Source organism: Heloderma suspectum, chromosome 3 (assembly GCF_057233095.1).
Source record: "Heloderma suspectum isolate Gila_16-S chromosome 3, 16-S_ref, whole genome shotgun sequence".
In the NCBI taxonomy this organism is placed as follows: domain Eukaryota; kingdom Metazoa; phylum Chordata; class Lepidosauria; order Squamata; family Helodermatidae; genus Heloderma; species Heloderma suspectum.
The window spans coordinates 41,437,586-41,454,868 of NC_139460.1; the positions used below are offsets into that span (position 1 = coordinate 41,437,586).

Below are 17,283 nucleotides of genomic sequence, written 5' to 3' on the forward strand. Positions count from 1 at the left end.
TCAACTACTGCCTTCCAGGAAGACCAAATAAACAAACAAACAAACAAATGAATAGTGTTCCTGTGATTTATAGCAGCTTTTCTTAAATTAACACAGCTGTACTTTGTCAGTCAAATATGTATCATGTTGTTATTATATTTTTTCTTTTACTCTGACATTTTACACCTTTCAGCATCTATTTTGTGAAGGTTTCTTAAAACATTGCAATCTGGTAGTGCCATAATGAAAGCCTTTACATTTCTACTGCTTGTTTCTTCTTGAATTATATGAGGGAATGGAAGTGCTTTGATAGAATGACAGAATGGGGGGGGGGGAATTGTTACCATGCTCTTACTGATGGTAGCCAAGCAACCAGTTCATATCAGCAGAGGGAAAAAGAGCATGTGCACGAGTGTGTGCGTGTTAAGACTATGTATCTCCACTCATTTTCTACTCCTACTGCTAGCATCCTCTGACTGATCAAATAATCTACAAATGCCTGAGGTGTGGGAGTATAATAGGTGGCCTCATTCAATCTAAACAGCACAACACATGTCTCAGAGATATACAGTACAGAAAAATAAAGAGGATGTTCAGGAAGCAGAAAGTGTAGAGTGATAGCAGCATTGTTCCAAGGTGAATTACATGGAGGTGTTTGTTTAGAGGGAATGGAGATAATACAGGGTAGTGTGTTGCCATGCCTCCTATGCAACATGGTAATTAATCTGACTCCTCTAATATTGTTTAAATCCACAACATGCCAATGACATATTGGAATGGGTACCAGAGAAGACCTCTACAGCAACCTGGGTCCCTTCAGATGTTTTGGCCTGTAACGCCAATCATCCCTGACCATTGGTCATGCTGGCTGGGGCTGATGGGAGCTGTAGCTGTTGAGGGACACAGGTTGCGGGAGGCTGTTCTACTGTAAAATGAAGAAATGGGAAAAAAAAACTCAACAGAAGTGGTACAATACTACATTATAACAGATGAGGAGACCCTTCTGGACCTAGCATTCTGTGCCTCCAGGAAGCCCACAAGAACAGCACATGTGGAACTTCCACAATCAGCAGCAAATATAAACCTGAAGAACATTGAGGACTATCAGCCCAATTCTAACATTTTTAATTAATAAGGATATATATAAATTTAAAATGAAATGAAAAATGAAAAAACCTGATTAAAGTATCAACTTATTGAAGGGAAAGCCAATACCTATCTGCCTTCTGCTTTTGTCATCCTCCTTTCACTCTCTTTTAATTTATTTCTTAATCTTTCTACCCTACACCAATTCTCAGGTGAATGTTTTTCAAATTAGAAACCAGAAAATGTGGCTGCAAATGGTGGTGGAAGTTCAAAGAAGCAGATATGGGAGGGGTGGGTGGGAATAGAAGGTGGTCCATCCAAGATAAGGGAAAATAAAGGGCCCAATCCTTTTTTTAAATGTACCATATTTATATGGTTGCCTGTCAACCTATGTTCTCCGGGTGGCTTGCAGAACTGAGAATAAAATACAATCCAATATTTAAAATACAATACACACAGGAAAATGCAGCCTAAAAACCTTCTATTTTTAACAGTGGAAAAATAAAACCATGCAGTTTGGATTAAACTACCCGAGGTGTGTGTGTGGTAGGGAGGGAGCTTAGCAAAAAGTCTAGGTCAAGTCCTAGGTGAACCTTGCTACCTTCTTCCCCAGTTCCCCGAAATCTTTAGATGTATTGTTTTTTTGGAACATCAAAGGCTGGAGAAGGAAATCATTTGTGTGACATTACAATGGCTGAAGCTTTTCCTCAGGAATATCTTTTAAGACTCCCTCAGCCCTTTTGCTGCTTGGCTCAGGTTGTGAGACATCATTAAACAGCCTCTTCCAGCCATCCTTCAAGGCTGAGACCTACGTTACACCCTCCTCCAACTCCTCTTGCTCTCTACCAATCATCACTCATCCGAGACAGCACTACATACTTCTTGCCATTCTCCCATATTATAACTCTCAAGTTTACTTCAGAAAGAGGAGAGCTCATGTTTACAACAGCATATCTGGCAGCCATATTGCTCCTTTCTGTGCCACTAAATTAACATAATGAAACCCTGGACCACACAAGAGGAGCCCTCGCTGCAGCTCCTCCTGACATCAGCTCCTCTTGATGGAGCTGAAGCATCGGCTACTTTGGCATGGTCATGGACTTTTCATGTTGCCTTGTGGCACAGAAACAAGCAGAACTGGCAGAGCAATGATGCCAAGTGCCAGAAGCCATTTAGTAGTGAGCTCCTCTTGAACTGTAGTGTCTGGCAGATGCTTGTCTGTACAGTCACATGAACTCTACCTGTACTCTTCTAGAACACACTTGATCCTTAGAGAGTCTCAATGTATGCTAACATGGACAAACTGGGTTAGTCTTAACTATGGTTTAGGGCAGTACTCCCCAACCTTGTTTACTCCAGATAAAATCCCATCAGCCCTAGCCAGCATGGCTAGTGGCCAGGGATGCTGGGAGTTGACATCCAAAACATCTGGAGGACACCAGGTTCGGGGAGGATGGTTTAGGGAAAGAGGCCAACTCCAAACTATGATTTATGAAGCTGACAGGTTTACATTATGTAGTGGCCTTACATAAGCAGGCACACCCAACCTAATGACTTCTAGGTGTTTGGGGCTCTAACTCCCATCAACCCCAGCTTGCACACCCAAAGCTCAGGGATGATACAATTGTAGTGCAAAACATCTGGAGGGCATCAGGTTAGAGAGGTCTCCCTAGACCACACTTACGACTAACCACAGTTGGTCTGGCTTCGGACATAATGCTAAATTGTGGTTAACTGAATTTAAAGCTTATACCTGCAGTGCAGGAGAGGAGATAGGGGACTGTATGAGCCTGAGGTTCATTACGTCTAAATGTCCTATGTTTCCATGTCACATCCTCCAACTGGTTGCTGTTGTCTGCTCTTGGTGGCAAGAGATGTATAAAACCACAACAGAAGGGATAACCCATAAGAAAGCCTCCTGTACCTTGGACATGGCTCTCTACATCTATTGCCTGCCTTCCAGGCAGCCAACCCAATCTCAATTTCCTGGTACCACCTTCCTAATCTAAACTCTCTAAACAAAATACCCTCTCTCTCTTTTTATAAATCTCTCTCTCTTTCTCTCTCCCTCTCTCTCATGCTATATTCCTGTTTCATGTTGATCCATTTCCTTAGTTTCAGATATCTATTTAATTTCATTTAAAATATTTCTAGGCTGCCTTTGAGGGCAGGAGCCCTCCCGAGGTGGCTCACACAATAAAATCCCATTCAATGAAAACCATACAATAAAAACCCCATACAATGATAAAAAATGGCCACATTCAAATGTAGGAACAAACCATGGTTTGTTGCTACAAGAATGAACAGGCCAGTGGAAGCTGGTGGCTATGATGTCAGTGAGGTGGTGAATCTGCTCTGGGTTTCAGTCAGACTGGTTCTGACTGAAACCCAGAGTGGAGTCATCGCCCCACTGACATCGGAGCCACCAACCTCCACTGGAACAGGCACAAGCTCTGTTCCTCCTCATCCTTGGAGCATGAGGGAAGAAGATAAGAAGCTCCTGACTGTGGTTTGCAACAAACTACAAGCAGACAATTTCTCAGTACCTTCCACATGGAGGAGTTGACGTTCGAGGAGTTGAAGCTGGCAGTGAGACATCACAACCTCCTTGAATCTGTCTTATTTGTGACTTAAAATGACTGAACTCTGCCCTCTAACTTCTGATCCCACTTGGCTCATCTATACAGTAGCACAGTGCTGGCTCCAGGTTTTGGAGCTGCTTGCCCAGAAAGGATAACAGGCTATAAGAACAAGGTGAAAAAGCAGGGCCAAGGATTGGAAATGGGCCCAGTAGAGTGGAATGATGACCTTGATGCGCGCCCTACTCTGGCTTTTGTCATGGAATTCCCATAGCAGCATTGCATCATATTTATATCACTCTTCCGCAACTCACAGGTAAGTTAAGTCAAGGGTCCCCAACCTTTCTGAACATGTGGGCACATTTGGGAATTTGAGAAGCTGCTGTAGACACCACCACAAAATGGTTCCAATGGAGGGTGTGGCTAGTCACAAAATGGCTGCCATCGGGGCCTGGCTAGTCAAAAGTGAGCTAAAGAGGTGCAGGGGAGGGAGAAATAGTGAGGCTAGTGGCTGGGATGAGGGAAATAGCAAGGCAAATGGGAGGAGAGAAACAGCAAGGTAAAGAGGTGGGGAGAGAAAGTGAAGCTAGAGGCTGGGAAGGAGGGGGAAACAGCAAGGCAAAGGGGTATAGAAAGAGCAAGGACAGAGGCCAGGAGGGGGAGAAGCAGTGAGCTAAAGAGGTAGAGGTAGGAATAGTATGGCTAGAGGCTGGGAGGGAGGATAAATTAGGAAGGCAAAGGGATAGAGAGGAGAGAAAGAGCAAGGCTAGAAAGGGAGAGAAAAAAAAAGATTGCCCTAACATTTTCCAAGATTTTGACAGAATTTTTTTTGAAGGGGGAAGGGAGAGGAAAGCTTTGTGGGTGCCACTGGAGGTCCCCACGGGTGCCATGGTGCCCACGGGTGCTGCATTGGGAACCCCTGAGCTAAGCTTTTTAATTCATTAATTTTGCATCTTTCATCAAGGCAGTTCTAGATGACATACACAAGATACCCAAGTGGTCTCCTATCTAGGCACTGATCAGACCTAGACCTGGAACTTCTGGAACGTTTCTGCACCATGCGCCATCAGCCCATGTACTGGATTGTTAAATTAGTTCAGCCAAAACACAGAGAAAAGATGGACCTAAACATATTAGTAAGCAGAAATGAGACATGAGTGTGCTGCCTTAAGGGAGACTTGGTTGGAGTGTGTAGAATTCAGGTAAGTAACAGAGACACATTTTCCTGCTAGTATGAACTTATATGTTGAAATATGTACCTCTTTGACCTGCCCTATAATAATCAGTACAACCAATAGTGTTTTGTAATATATATTTTAATATATGTTAAAAGCATGAAAATATCTAGTACCATTATTCAAGGTTGATGATTGATCTATGTACGTACATTGTATTGCTGCTTTATCAAGGAGAACTCATAGGAAACCACATAGATCTTTCTAATGGCTAATGTGGTGTACTGATGTCTTTATACTGAATACTTTTCCTCCATTGATAACCAATTTTTTTTATGTTTATTGTACCTGGCTTTGAGATAAACAACTGTTGTTTCTGTTTCTGAATTCATTGGTTTGGTCCCCTTAGCCAATTTAACATGGAATGAATGGTAGGAAGGTCATCAGAAGTCTAAAATTTGTATCCAGCAGTGAAGTATTTTCCAATAAATTTATTAAAAATATATTATGATTTTAAAAAGTTACTTTAAAGAACTGTCCTTCAAAAATGCCATGTATGGTGGAAGTTTCTATTTGCTGTTGAGTTCATACAACAGCTTCCTAACAAGAACTGTGGATAAGCCTTTTGCCTAGGCATGCTATGTGCCTAAGAACAGTGGTTTTCAAACAGTGTTCTGGGAAACCCTACAGTCCTTTGTAAGCTTTTCAGGGACTCCCCAATGATAACATGAATAATGGCTACCAAGATTCCCTGAAAGACAACTCGTCCTTCACTGCCCTGCAATGTGTGGCCACAAGAAACTGTTGGGTGTCTTCCAGGTTGAACTCTGTTCATGCAGGATAATAGTGAGGCCTAACAGATTTGGTGAGGCCAGTACACTGCATAAAGATGTTTTTCTGCAAAGTACCAGGATTCCATGGTGGAGATACACAGGTTCAAAATTACCAGGTACTAGCTGAACTGTGGTACCATTGCATTAGCTATCTGCCATTACTTTGGATTTGATTCTGGACTTCATAACGAACACCACAAATGTGCAATAAACTTTTGCCATAGCTTTCGGCGCCTTCCATTCATTTACTGTACTGTTGTTTTTTCTTACTGATAAGCAATGCATATGAACAATGCACACGGATATAGGTGCATGTTTTTTTTAGCAGGCATTTGTATACATGATCACATGCTCAAAATTATTACACCCAGTATTTCAATACACGCAACTGCTTACGCTTACCAGCATGGGGAGAAAATTAATATGAACAAATAGAAGGCTGCAGAATGAACAAACTTGTCTGTGCATGTTCTAATTCTGGAAATAATCGTACAAATTCTCTATACGGATAAACAAATGGAAACAGGATGGAGCAGGAGACCAGGCAAAGCCAATTAGAAGATAACTTACAAAGGACAATGGGGAAATTCCCCATCCCATTTCCCCATCTCCATTTTGGCTGTTCATTTAATGTGGAAAGGGTTCCCTGAAGGCAGAAAGTTCAAAAACCACTGCATTAGATAAAGCTACTTGGTGTCAAGGCTTCTCTCTCGGCCACTCTTAAACCAAGTTTCCTTACCCTCTGTTTCCGCAGACTTCCAGGGCTGGTGGGAGAAGGGCTTGGAGACTTCCCAGAGCGGGGAGTAGAAAGCTGGCTACCAGGAGTTCCATTAACTAGAAGGACAAACAAACAAGCATGACATCGGACCTGTGTGTCATTGGAATAAACCCAAACAAAACATGTAAATGACATAGCTCATATTAGACAACCATTTCTACCATTTATGGTCTTCACATTCCTAATGAGCATTCAATACAGTAGCTCTTAAGCAACTGATCTCTACAATATGAGCCTCTCAAAACTGGCTTGCCTTACATTGTGCTCAAACAAGTGATCAACTAATTTGTATTCACTGTGTGGCCATAACGCTGATGAAATTGAAATTATTGTCTTCAACCGTGGAGTGCTTGTGCCTGCAAAAAGATGCAGAGCCATATGCTTTTTCTGCCTTAACAGCTGCACTTTGCATAAAATCTCTTCCACTCCTTTTTGGGGGTTGGGGGTGGGGAGAAGGGGGTGGGGGATGAAATTTAATATCACTGCTATATAGAAAACCGACATTTTAAAAGAGAAAAAAAAATCAGTGTTGATATTAATAGGTCACTTGTTGCAAAGATAGCTACATGGCACCTTTGACACAAGCATTAACTCAGAAGCAACTCTCATGGACTTTGCTATTTCCAACATCACTGCCCGTCAGATCTCAGTTACTCTCCTAAATATGAATGGTTCTTTTAAATTGTATCCACTTGTTACAAGCATCCTCTGCATTTACATAATATCTGATGTAAAATTAAGAGTAAAAACCGAACAGCAGTGAGGCATATCATAGAGAAACTAAGCAAAGGGTACTAACAATGTACTGAAAAGCACACACGCGCGCACACACAGACACAAAAATGCTACAAAATAAAATGTCTCCTCAGACACACCACTGCTAGGTTACAATCCATATTCATCAGCCACAGAAAAAAAGCAGCAGCTACCAGACATCCGAACTCTCTGCCTTGCATTCATATTTACATGTCAGGATAGCAATAAGACATTTAACTTACCTTCTATGAATTCTAACATGGACACAGACTTAGTTTTTAACCTGATAATGCCAAGCAGGAAAATGTTTGCCTTTGTACTATAGCTAGGCACTAGCAGAAATGGGAAGCGCTGGATTATTAAGGATAGCCAAAGCTGCTCACAGAGCGAGCTGAATGAGATGCAGGATTCATAAGCTGAAGCCTTTTCTGCGTAAGGCTGACGTCTTCCGAGCAGCAGTGGGAGGTGCAGGTGCTGTCTTAGGGGCTACATCAAAGGTGTCAATTAAGCACAATGCCGCTACTTCAGGATGCTGAGCAACTGCAGCCCCCACTCTGATCTATGAAGCCCCCAAAGCCTTAGCAATCTTATATGCGGCTGCACACACTGAATCATAATGAGGTGCCTTTGGGGGCAATATACCAAATGACTCATCTGAAAATCACAATGACAATAACTCTTGAAAACCCTTAGCTGACTGGCAGTCTCACAACTGCTAAAGCCATTAAACTGGATGTTAGAGCTTTGTGGGGTAGGAAGAGCATTTCCTCTCATCTGCCAAATATTCACAAGGGTAAACAACCTGGCCCAGATACCTATAGACATGCATTCTTTAGTCATCTCAAAGAAGAAGGACATTATATAGTATGGCAGCTAATGATTACAATACTGATGTATGTTAAGTTTATCTTTGAAAGCTATTTCTGGCAATGCACTGGATCAGGTAAAGGTGTGGCGTTAACAGATGATGTCAGCCACAATCATGGAGAAAGGGTTAACCTGTACTTCGGAAGGCCTATTGTTTGTACAAGCATGTGTATTGCTCAAATAATCTTTGGAGTGTATTCATGCCAAGGACAAGGGCTTGTGAACCATCAGGACTCATTCATCAACAGTTTAAGGTGGAAGCGCATGCCCATGGATCATTTATAAGAGGCCACTGGGTATTCTGGTAAAGGAGGGCTGGTAATGGGGTTGGAGCCAATGGCACATTAATACTAAGGTGATCAACTCCTTGGCTTCTAAACAATTTCACATATTGCAATACATATCAACTGCACGTATAAAACCACTAATGTGTCTTTAAGGACCTTGAATAAGATTACAATACAGCTTTGCTGTCCGTTAAAGTTGGCCTCCAGTTGACTAACATTCTCCCCAGACATGTCTTTCCACTCTCAGGTGAGGCCAATAGCTCAGCAATAAAACATACACTGTCAATAGCTACTAGTCAGGATGGTGATATACTACATCCACTGTAAGAAGCAGCATGCCTGTGTACACCAGTTGCTGGGGAACATGAGAGGGAGAGTGCTGTTGAATACATTTACTTGTGAGTTTCTACAGGCAACTGGTTGACCACTGTGTGAACAGAATGCTGGACTAGATGGACTCTGGTTCTGAGCCACCCTTATGTTATTATTGGATTTCACCCAGCATGTATATTGACTTCTGATCATTCTGGGTTTCTAACATTTTTTAGAACAAATGGAGGATGATATTGAAATAGAAACTTGACAGCCTCTTTCCTTGTTGTGGCAAGTTTTAATTCAACGTTGCAACTATTTATCTATCATGACAAATAGACTCCAAAATAGTGATACCTTAGCCTTCACAGTGGGATACAGTAGGACATATTTATATTCAAGTATTATCTTGCCAGTTTTGAGAAACAAGTAATAGCAATTGGCAACACATTGTACTGAGATTATATTGTTCATTAAAAACTGCTGGTAAGAGTGAGAACATTTTGTACTCTACAAAACCTGCATGTTTGGTTGATATGGTTTATTTACCCAAATGGTTTGCCAGACATAATAGAGATGCAGTCTGGGGAGGACACTGGAGGGAACAAGCTACAGTGTGTTTAAGAGAATAAATTTACAAGAATTCAAAAACATCTAACAATCAAAATGAAGTGAACAACAAGCATTATCTTAAATGACACAGACTAACTTCTTCCCTCTAGTCCTGTATGTACTGTGCTACTGCTTTGGGCATTTGGCTTGGACCACCTACTGGGGAAGGCAGGCCCTTGTTTGCCAGCTCCGGCACATGCTCACCCACCATCCCAACTCACTTCCTGCTGCTGTGCCATCCCTTGACCACAGCCCTAGCATCGCCAAGCAGGGGGCTGCTCCGGAGACCCCTGCTGGTCTTGCTTTCTCACTGTGGCAAATGCCACAGCAGAAGAACACCTGGTGGGAGGCTGCGATGGCAGGCCCTCCTGGCAGGGTAAGGGGAAATGGCGCAGTTTGTCACTCCTCCCACTCAGCTCCCTGAGGTGGGGGCTTCACTCCACCTCATGGGAGGGCTGGCCCTGTTGTTTGCAGACTAAGGACAATTCCGATAATCCCTCTTCCTTCTAAAGATTGCAGTGTTTCTAAATTATTTTTTCCTAAATGTTCTAAATGAAAAGTAGGACTCATTACTCAAAGTCAACATGTTTTAACACAACTGTCACTTGACACTCACAGTTCTTGCACTACCAGAGTTTCCGTTGCTGCAGAAAAAATAACAGTGGTCTGGATTCAGCTAAAAGCTTGTGACTAAGTCCTACTGAAAGTAATGACTTATATCATTGGTTCCAATGGGACTTGGCCATGATGAACTTTAGTTGGATCAAGGCCAGAATGTGGGAATTGGTGAAAAACAACCATACGAGGAGAAATTGCTATAGATTATGTAGGATTGGGTTTTATAGATCAGCTAATCAACTGAAATAGCAGATGTAAATCAACTGGACAAACCAATAATAGTTTTACAACCCTGTTTAAAAGTTATTCTTTATTTATTATTTATTAATTTATTATGAAAATTATTTCATAATTAAAATACATTTAATTATAAAATTAATTAAAATTTAATTAAATTAAAAATTACATATTTAAATGTAATTATTCACCCACATTAGGAATCTGGAAATCATTGCAATCAGTTCAACATATTCCATGACAATGTGCATCTCATAATCAATTAAATGAATATGTTGCCATATATTGTGATACATGCTGCACTGAGATTATTATTCAGGACAATGCAGAATGTCAGTAAACATAAACTCAATCAGGACTGGCCTTACCACAGAGCTTCCACATGAAGCAGTTGCTTTGGACATTTTCTTCCTTATATTCCCTATCTCTCTACATCAGGGGTGGGGAACCTCTTTCAGCCAAAGGGCCAAATTCAATTTCAAAGAAGCCCTCGGGGGTTGCATTCCAGTGGTGGGTGGGACCAATAGCAAAAGGGATGGGGCCAAAGCACCAAAAATACCAGCATTTTAGCTTAAAGGTCTTTTTGCCAATAGTATTTCAACCTTTTAGAATGAGGGGGGCATGGAATGGAAGACCTGGAAAACCACCAAATAATAGGTGGGTAGAAGAAAGGAGATGTGTGCAGGAAAAAGGCACAGCCATCTGGGGACTAGCCTGGAGGCTGAGTTGTGCCTGCATACGCATGTATTTGTAAGTCAACTTATTACAAGACTGTATACAACACAAGCAGCTTATATGTGCAAGTGCAGCGTGGGTGGTGGCGGTGGCAGGGATGAGAACAGCAGAACTGTTTTACCAGAGTTATATTCTGAGGGAGGCATTTGACGATGGTCTGAAAATCAATAAATATGTGCTTTTAAAGAAACCAGTGCAACTTTAATATGAAGAGTGCCAACAGTTACTCCTTCATCATACTCATGAAGTTGCATATTTTTCTGAATTTTGTTTTCATGGTTACACACTGTTGTCCCAGCACTAATGCTAATAATGTGCTGGCATAAACCAATGCTTGTGCAATGTAACTAGCAACATAACTAGCACAGTGGGAAAAAGTGTTGACCGCTCACCAAAATTGAGTGTCAAGGTGGCAAAACGGGGCATTTTTTCTTCCAAGCAAGGTTTTGAAGCAGAGCTTTGTTTTGAGGAAAAATTGCCCCTTTTTTTGCTGCTACACTGCTGAAATTCGGCCGCAAATCACCAGTTTTCCAACTGCGTTAATTATATTGCAGAAGCATTGGTTTACGCTAGAGCAACATCACTGGCAGTAAGCATCAGGACAACATTGGGTACTACCAGTGGAAGCTGGTACTCTAAAGGAGCTATCCAAGGTGCAAAGCAAAGCACCTTGGATAGCTCCTTTAGAGTTCTGACCGGTTCTGCCTGAAACTTAGAGTAAATTCACTGCCCCACTGACACTGGGGCCACCAGCCTCCACTGGGTACTTCCCAGTCTCACAATACTTATGGGAGCGAATCGTTCAAATTTCCAGAAACTTTCTCTGCTGCTGTTGTTTTTTTCCTTAACACAAAACCACATGATAAAACAGAAGTGATGAAAACTCAGTAATCGGCTATATTAGATTAAGCACAATATTATTATACTATAACACTGTTATTTGGCAATATTTAACTCATCAAGAAATTATGTCAATGAAAATCCCGAATGGGGAAGAGAGGGGGAAAAAGAGGAATTACAGGCTAAGAGAGATAGTGGAGACAAGGAGGTCCTGTTCCCCATATCTCGCCTTGGGACAGAAGCACCAAGGATCTGAACAAAGGGAATAGGAGGTGCTGTTTAGGTAGCTCACCAAACCTGCTGCACCAATTCAGCATACCTACCTAATATCAAGCAATGGGCTGTTCCGCAGCAAGAATTCTGCTGTTAAGGATGGCACCATTTTTGCTGGTCTTCTCCTGCACTTTAACACATCTCACCTGCATTTTCACTAGCTGCATGTTCTCTCCTGAGTACAATTCAAAGTGCTTCTGTCTACTTTTAAACCAGGAATGGGCAACCTTATTGCCCCAGGGACCGAATGTGGCATTGGGTGGGTGGTCGGGTACAGCCACACCCACTCATAGATGCACACACACACACACACGCATATACATACACACTCGATCTAGATCTCTGGGATGAGGACAAGGTTAAAGCCTAATCCACCCACCCTATCCCAGTGATCCCACTCACGATTGCTGGGAGGAGGGAGAGGCTTTAAGACTCTCCTCGCAGTGATCCTACAAGGGAAGAAGGCGCATGGGGATGACCCTTCTCATGCACCCTTTCCCCCAGCACTCTCCCAAGTTCTTCTGGGAAACGGGGCGCTTGAGGGGAGTGATCCTTGCATGCCTGTTTCCCAGAAGAATCAGGCTCCCACCAGCCAGTCAAACAGCTCAGCTATTGGTGGACTGGTGGGAGCACAATTCTACTGGGAAACAGAGCGTGCAGGGACAACTCTTCTCATGTGCCCTGTGTGATGGTAGCAGCACATGTGTTCCCCACACCTTCTTTAAATGGCTACTGACCCAGGGATTTATTCTTGACAGCCATGCTGTGTCTTGGGAATCAATGAATTATTTTCTAGATGCTCACAGACTAACAGCTTAATAATCTGTTCTAGAATCTAGCCTGGTATCAATGTCAGGTTTACAGGTCTGTAGTTTCCCTGATCTGGCTTTCCCCCCTTTTTGAAGGTGGGGCCAACATTTGTTCATCTCCAGTCTTCCCACAACTCACCTGTTCTTTAAGATTTCTCAAAGATTACAGCTCAGAGCTCTGAAGTAACGTCCAGGAATGCTTTCAGCGCCCTAGGGTGTAACTCAACTGGCCCTAGAGACTTGAACTCATTTAAAGTAGCTAGGTGTTCTCTACACTGATCATAGCAAGCACTCTTTTCCAACAGCACAAGAGGCGACTGTACACATGGATATCACCAGATGGTCAATATCGAAATCAGATTGATTATGTCCTTTGCAGCCAAAGATGGAGAAGCTCCATACAGTCAGTAAAAACAAGACTTGGAGCTGACTGTGGCTCACATCATGAGCTGCTTCTTGCAAAATTTCAGCTTAAATTGAAGAACGTAGGGAAAACCACTAAACCATTCAGGTATGACCTAAATCATATCCCTTATGAATATACAGTGGAGGTGAGGAATAGATTTCAGGGATTAGACCTGATAGACAGAGTGCCTGAGGAACTATGGACGGAGGTCCGTAACATTGTTCAGGAAGCAGCAACTCAATCCATCCCAAAGAAAAAGAAATGCAAGAAAGCCAAGTGGCTGTCTGATGAGACTTTACAAGTAGCTGAGGAAAGAAGGGAAGCGAAAAGCAAGGGAGAAAGGGGGAGATATATCCAACTGAATGCAGAGTTCCAGAGAATAGCAAGGAGAGACAAGAAGGCCTTCTTAAATGAACAATGCAAAGAAATCGAGGAAAACAACAGAATGGGAAAGACTAGAGATCTCTTCAAGAAAATTGGAGATCTCAAGGGAACGTTCTGTGCAAAGATGGGCATGATAAAGGACAAAGAAGGCAGGGACCTAACAGAAGCAGATGACATTAAGAAGAGGTGGAAAGAATACACAGAAGAACTATACAGGAAAGATCTGAATGTCCCTGATAACCATGATACTGTGGTCACTGAACTTGAGCCGGCCATCCTAGAGGGTGAAGTCAAGTGGGCCTTAGGAAGCATTACTAACAACAAAGCTAGCACAGATGACAGTATTCCAGCCGAGCTATTTAAAACCCTAAAAGATGATGCTGTTAAAGTGCTGCATTCAATATGCCAACAAATTTGGAACACTCAACAGTGGCCACAAGACTGGAAAAGGTCAGTTTACATTCCAATTCCAAAGAAGGGCAATGCCAAAGAGTGTTCAAACTACCGCACAATTGCGCTCATTTCACATGCCAGCAAGGTGATGCTCAAAATCCTACAAGCTAGGCTTCAGCAGTATGTGAACCGAGAACTACCGGAAGTACAAGCGGGGTTTTGAAGAGGCAGAGGAACTAGAGATCAAATCGCCAACATTCGCTGGATCATGGAGAAAGCAAGAGAATTCCAGAAAAATGTCTATTTCTGCTTCATTGACTACGCTAAAGCCTTTGATTGTGTGGATCACAACAAACTCTGGCAAATTCTTAAAGAGATGGGAGTACCAGACCACCTTACCTGTCTCCTGAGAAACCTATACAAGGGTCAAGAAGCAACAGTAAGAACCAGACATGGAACAACCGATTGGTTCCAAATTGGGAAAGGAGTACGACAAGGCTGTATATTGTCGCCCTGCTTATTTAACTTATATGCAGAGTACATCATGAGAAATGCTGGCTTGGATGAATCACAGGTCGGAATTAAGATTGCTGGGAGAATTATCAACAACCTCAGATACGCAGACGATACCACCCTAATGGCAGAAAGCAAAGAGGATCTCAAGAGCCTCTTGTTGAGGGTGAAAGTGGAGAGTGCAAAAGCTGGTTTGAAACTCAACATTAAAAAAAAACTAAGATCATGGCACCTGGCCCCATCACTTCCTGGCATATAGAAGGGGAAGAAATGGAAGCAGTGACAGATTTTATTTTCTTGGGCTCCAAGATCACTGCAGACAGTGACTGTAGCCATGAAATTAAAAGACGCTTGCTCGTTGGGAGGAAAGCTATGGCAAACCTAGACAGCATAGTAAGAAGCAGAGACATCACCTTGCTGACAAAGTTCCGCATAATCAAAGCTATGGTTTTCCCAATAGTAATGTATGGCTGTGAGAGCTGGACTATAAGGAAGGCTGAGCGCCGAAGAATTGATGCCTTCGAACTGTGGTGCTGGAGAAGACTCTTATGAGTCTCCTGGACTGCAAGGAGGTCAAATCAGTCCATCCTAAAGGAAATCAAGCCTGAGTGCTCATTGGAAGGACAGATACTGAAGCTGAAGCTCAAATATTTTGGCCACCTAATGCGAAGAGAAAACTCCCTGGAAAAGACCCTGATTCTGGGAAAGATGGAAGGCAAAAGGAGAAGGGGACGGCAGAGGATGAGATGGCTAGATAGCATCACCAATGCAATGAATATGAACTTGAGCACGCTCCGGGAGAGAGCGCAGGACAGGAAGGCCTGGCGTGCTATGGTCCATGGGGTCACGAAGAGTCGGACGTGACTTAACGACTGAACAACAACAGGTGTTCTCTAACCTTTCCGAACCTATCCTAGGCTGCGAGTTGCTCCTTATATGATCTGTTCTATTGGTCTTAGGTTAAACACACTTCCCTTGTGGGAGAAGGCTGGGGCAAAACTGGAGTGGAGTAGTTCCACCCAGGGATGTACAGATTGTGTAAAATCCATTCTGTCTGTGTTTCGTGGGTTGTTAGGTGCCTCTCGTTCCATTGTCCATCCATCCATGGAACTGGATTTTTTTTAGTTTCCGAATCTGTGCAATTTGGAAACCTTCATATGTGCAAAAATGCGCAAATTCCAACAAAATGTGTCAATCTCCCCCCACCCCACCCCCGGTCATTTTACACTTTAGTTTATGGGGGAATTTCCAGCTGGTTTTTTTTTTAATCCTTGCATATTTTTATAAGATGAACTTCCTGAAGTTAGAAAAAAGGTCTGTAAGTGAAGTCTGTGGAATCTGCCTGATAGGGGGAAAGCCGGTCCGTTGGAATCCATGGGTTGGATTCATAAAAATCTGAACTCATTTTGTTCCACTGCAGATTTCTCCAACATCCCTATTTCCGCCTTCTCGCCATCATCTGTTTAACATGTCACCATCTTCCTTAAGCAGCGGAGCTAACTCATCCTTGTTCTTATTCTTGCTCCAAACATAACCCCTTTGTTGTTTTTAGCACCCCCCCCCCCACACACCAAAAAAACCTTGGCTCATTCTGGGACTTTGCCTTCTTGACACAGTCCTTACAGGCTGGGGCTACTCGGTTGTATTTCTCTTTTGTTATAGGACACCACTTTCATCTCCTGTACATATATCCTTTAAAAGTCTTGGAGAGCGTCCTGTATAGCCAGTCAGGGTTCTTTACAAGTCTCCTATTTTTCCTCCTCATTAGAATCATTTGTGACTGTACTTTAAGTAATACATTTTTCAAAATCTCCAGTCCCTCTTGATCTGTTTTTTCATTCAGAATTTCTAGCCGTGGGATCCTATCCAACAGGAAAATGTCTGACTATACTCCGCTTTCACGGCCCTTCACTGTCACGAACTTATTTTATTTTAAATAAATAAATAAATATGTATAAATATTTTAAATAAATATAAATTAACAAATGGACAAATTCAGCAGTGGAGGCTGGTGGCTCTGATTTCGGTGGGGCTGTCCATATCCCCAAAATATGCTCAGCAGCTTGGATAGCTCATGGTGCAATCCTATGTTGATAGCTGGCAACCTCTGAAGTCAGAGGCTGCTGAGTATCCTAATGCAGAGCAGCCAGATCACAGAGGCGATCTTTACCTCCATGCTCTGGCTGCCCCACATTTTTGCTAGATAAGTGTTTTGCCCATCTAGCTGCATCAGTGTATGCCCCTGCAGTGGGCTTCCAGAATTCAGAGGTGCCGAGATAGTGATAAGCCAGATCCAGGTTTGCTTACAAGGAGACTTTATTGAGTACTTACAGAGCACAGGCATACCCAATGGCTGGATCAGACAGCTTGTCTGAACTCAGAGCCATGAGGTAAGATGGGTTTTATACCATACATGTTAGCAGTGAGGCAGCATGACAGGAAAAAGAGTTAATTAGCATTCATCTGCAACTTTCCCAGCATAGACTAACAGTGCTTGGTGAGGAGGAAAGCAATCAGAATTTTCCCACCACAGACACCTGTAGCTTAGCATCTACATAGCCTCACCTCTCAGGCACATCCTCGGCTCTGTTAAGATAAATGGTACCAGAGCTCGTTAGCATGGAATGTGCTGTGGCGGCGATATCAACCTTTGACTCATCTTACAAGCTAAGATGCCCACTAGCAAGAAAACTGCAGCTAATGAACCAAAGCAGAGAGCATTATGGATATCTAAGTCTCTCTAAAACTACTGGTAACTTGCTTACAGGCCTGGGGCCTTACAAACAGTTTGGAGCAGATTGGAGGCTAGTG

General features: G+C 42.7%; 1 protein-coding gene across 2 annotated transcripts in view; it reads right to left on the bottom strand.

Annotated features, from left to right (window-relative positions):
* The window catches only part of DCLK1 (doublecortin like kinase 1), a 288,776-nt gene that overhangs the window by 85,000 nt on the left and 186,493 nt on the right, over positions 1–17,283 (bottom strand). For both annotated transcript variants that reach the window (XM_084843017.1, XM_084843018.1), the window contains exon 6: positions 6,392–6,486. In XM_084843017.1, coding sequence (XP_084699143.1) covers positions 6,392–6,486 — 95 coding nt within the window. The remainder of the gene's footprint in view (positions 1–6,391; positions 6,487–17,283) is intronic.